The 2,368-nt window shown below is 31.5% G+C and overlaps 1 protein-coding gene across 1 annotated transcript in view; it reads right to left on the bottom strand.

Moving 5' to 3' along the window:
- The window catches only part of LOC109232802 (BI1-like protein), a 3,855-nt gene continuing 1,520 nt past the window's right edge, over positions 34 to 2,368 (bottom strand). The window contains exons 4-5 of the mRNA XM_019398526.1: positions 538 to 695; positions 34 to 428 (exon numbers count right to left, since the gene is read on the bottom strand). Coding sequence (XP_019254071.1) covers positions 231 to 428; positions 538 to 695 — 356 coding nt within the window. The 3' untranslated portion in view covers positions 34 to 230. The remainder of the gene's footprint in view (positions 429 to 537; positions 696 to 2,368) is intronic.

The raw sequence follows: 2,368 nt of genomic DNA on the forward strand, positions 1-2,368 counted from the left end.
TATATATATTATTTTTTTTTTAATTTTTTTTTATTTTTTTTGCCCAATTGTACATTAAACAAACCATACATGAAGGGCAGTACTAATGTATGACATTCTCAAGACTAGGAATAACATAATAAATCTGAGCGTAGGAAATTTTCCAGCTTGCTAATTAACAAACACGAACACTATGCAACCAAAATTATTACATACATGATACATCTCTCAAAGTGGAGTTTCTTTATGAATCATTCACCAACGACGCCAAGAAGAGCTAAGAAGAGGTTGACGATGTCTCCGAAAAGGCAGATTGCTGCAATGACATATTCATCGTAGGTGAAGTTCCTGATTAAGTTATTTGTGTCGTATATGATATAAGCTGAGAATAGGAGTGCCGCCAGACAGCTATATACCATCCGTACTTCCCGTCCTAGATGAAGAATATACTGTTGCATAGTGAAACCATCTCGTTAGTAAAAAGAAAATGTAGATATTTTCGAATTCTAAGAAGAAATATATAGATATATGTATATAATTAAGGTGATATAGACGTACCTGGGCTAGAAGAAAGAAAATGAGGACTATGGAGGCACAGAACAAGAAAGGACCAAGGAAGCTGAAGTCCATGCCTCTGCTTGCAGCCCAAAATGTGTAGAGGGTAAGGCTAACAGTTATAAGAACTGTCAGCCCAGCAGCCGTCAAGATAGTTGGCCCTGGAAACAAACGTTACATCAAAGTTTGAACTTTTTGGATCTTTGCACAAATAGCCGGTCAGATTCACTGTTTATTTTTCCTAAGTATACACTGATTATACATCGATTTTACATGGTTATACACATTATATATTGGTTATACGTCTGCCAACTATTGTTAGTTTAAGCTGTTGGTGGGCAGCTATTTAGGTTAATTTTTCAATTTCTTTAAATACAGTAGATCATGTTTCACAATAAATATGGGTTCAGAATACAAGGTTAAATTACCTAATCTTAATTATACTTTTATTTTGTAATACTTTTAATTTGAAATTTACCTATTTAGAAATTAAATAAGTAGTACTATTGACCGTATATAGCTTATGATAATAGAAAATATTCAATCTTTTTTCTTTTTGATCTAAGAAACTTGAATTTTCAAAATTATGCCATACATAATGAACTGAAATGGGTACAAATTTGATTCTATTTTTGACTTGCGCAATTGATTTGGATTTTGATCAAAGTATAATCTCCTTAAATTTTTAAATGAAATAATTTGTGTACGTCTATTTTTTCTGGGAACAAAAAGAGAGATACTGGGTAGTTTCATCGGGAGCTCTCCCATTTTGCATTTCGACCGACAATCAATCAGGGGCGTATGCAGAACTTTTTGTAAGCGGTGTCGACATTTAAAAAAATGAATAAAAGAATGACTGCCTATATAATGGATATCATATTAAGCAAACACAATATATTTAAAAAACACAATTTAAACTTCCAAATAACAATACAAAAAACCAAGAAGATTGGGCTAAAAAGTAGTAAGAAGAATATGTCTGCTAGGAGATTCGAGCACATGACATCTTCAAGAAAACGGAGGCAACTGACCAGGCGAGCTGAAGTCCAAGTTATGACAGCTAGGGTCATTTTACTTTGTTTCAAGAAATTTTGTATTTATACACTAATTACATACATATATTTGTATAATTTTTCGACGAAGCGGTGCAATCAATTAACAATGCTGTGCAATACTCAAAGAAATGCTTTAAGTTACATACGATTGACTTTTAGACTATTGGTAGATGCAGATTCAAACTTTAAAATTTATGGGCTTTTATATTAACCTAAAATTAATATGCAACAATAATTGGGTTCACAATCAAATATATATATATATATATATATATATATATATATATATATATATATATATATATATATTATATATATTTCTTTAAGTTACATACGAAGTATAAAGACTTTTAGACTATTGGTAGATGCAGACTTTGTAGCAGACTGTCTAGCTAAATATGGAGCAATGCATGCGGAGGATAGTTGTATACTTTTTGGGAGTCCTCCACTTTTTGTGAAGCCTTTTTACCAGCAAGATCAAGAGGGAATGCTTAGAAGAAGACTGATAAACTCAACAACTAAGACATGTAATAGTAGTTCCCTAACCAGTACTGCGTCTAGTAGTAGTGTTGTAGTAACAACCCCTGTTTCTACGTATAACAATAGTTCCCATAAGGGGACTGATGCAACTTATGCATCTTACAAACTCTTGGGTAAGCTTTTAAGTATCTATAATATGTAAAAAAAATATTCAAACTTTAAAATTTATGGGTTTCTATATTAACCTAAAATTAATATGCAATAATAATTGGGTTCACAATCAAATATATATATATATA

Source organism: Nicotiana attenuata, chromosome 9, assembly GCF_001879085.1.
Source record: "Nicotiana attenuata strain UT chromosome 9, NIATTr2, whole genome shotgun sequence".
Classification (NCBI taxonomy): Eukaryota; Viridiplantae; Streptophyta; class Magnoliopsida; order Solanales; family Solanaceae; genus Nicotiana; species Nicotiana attenuata.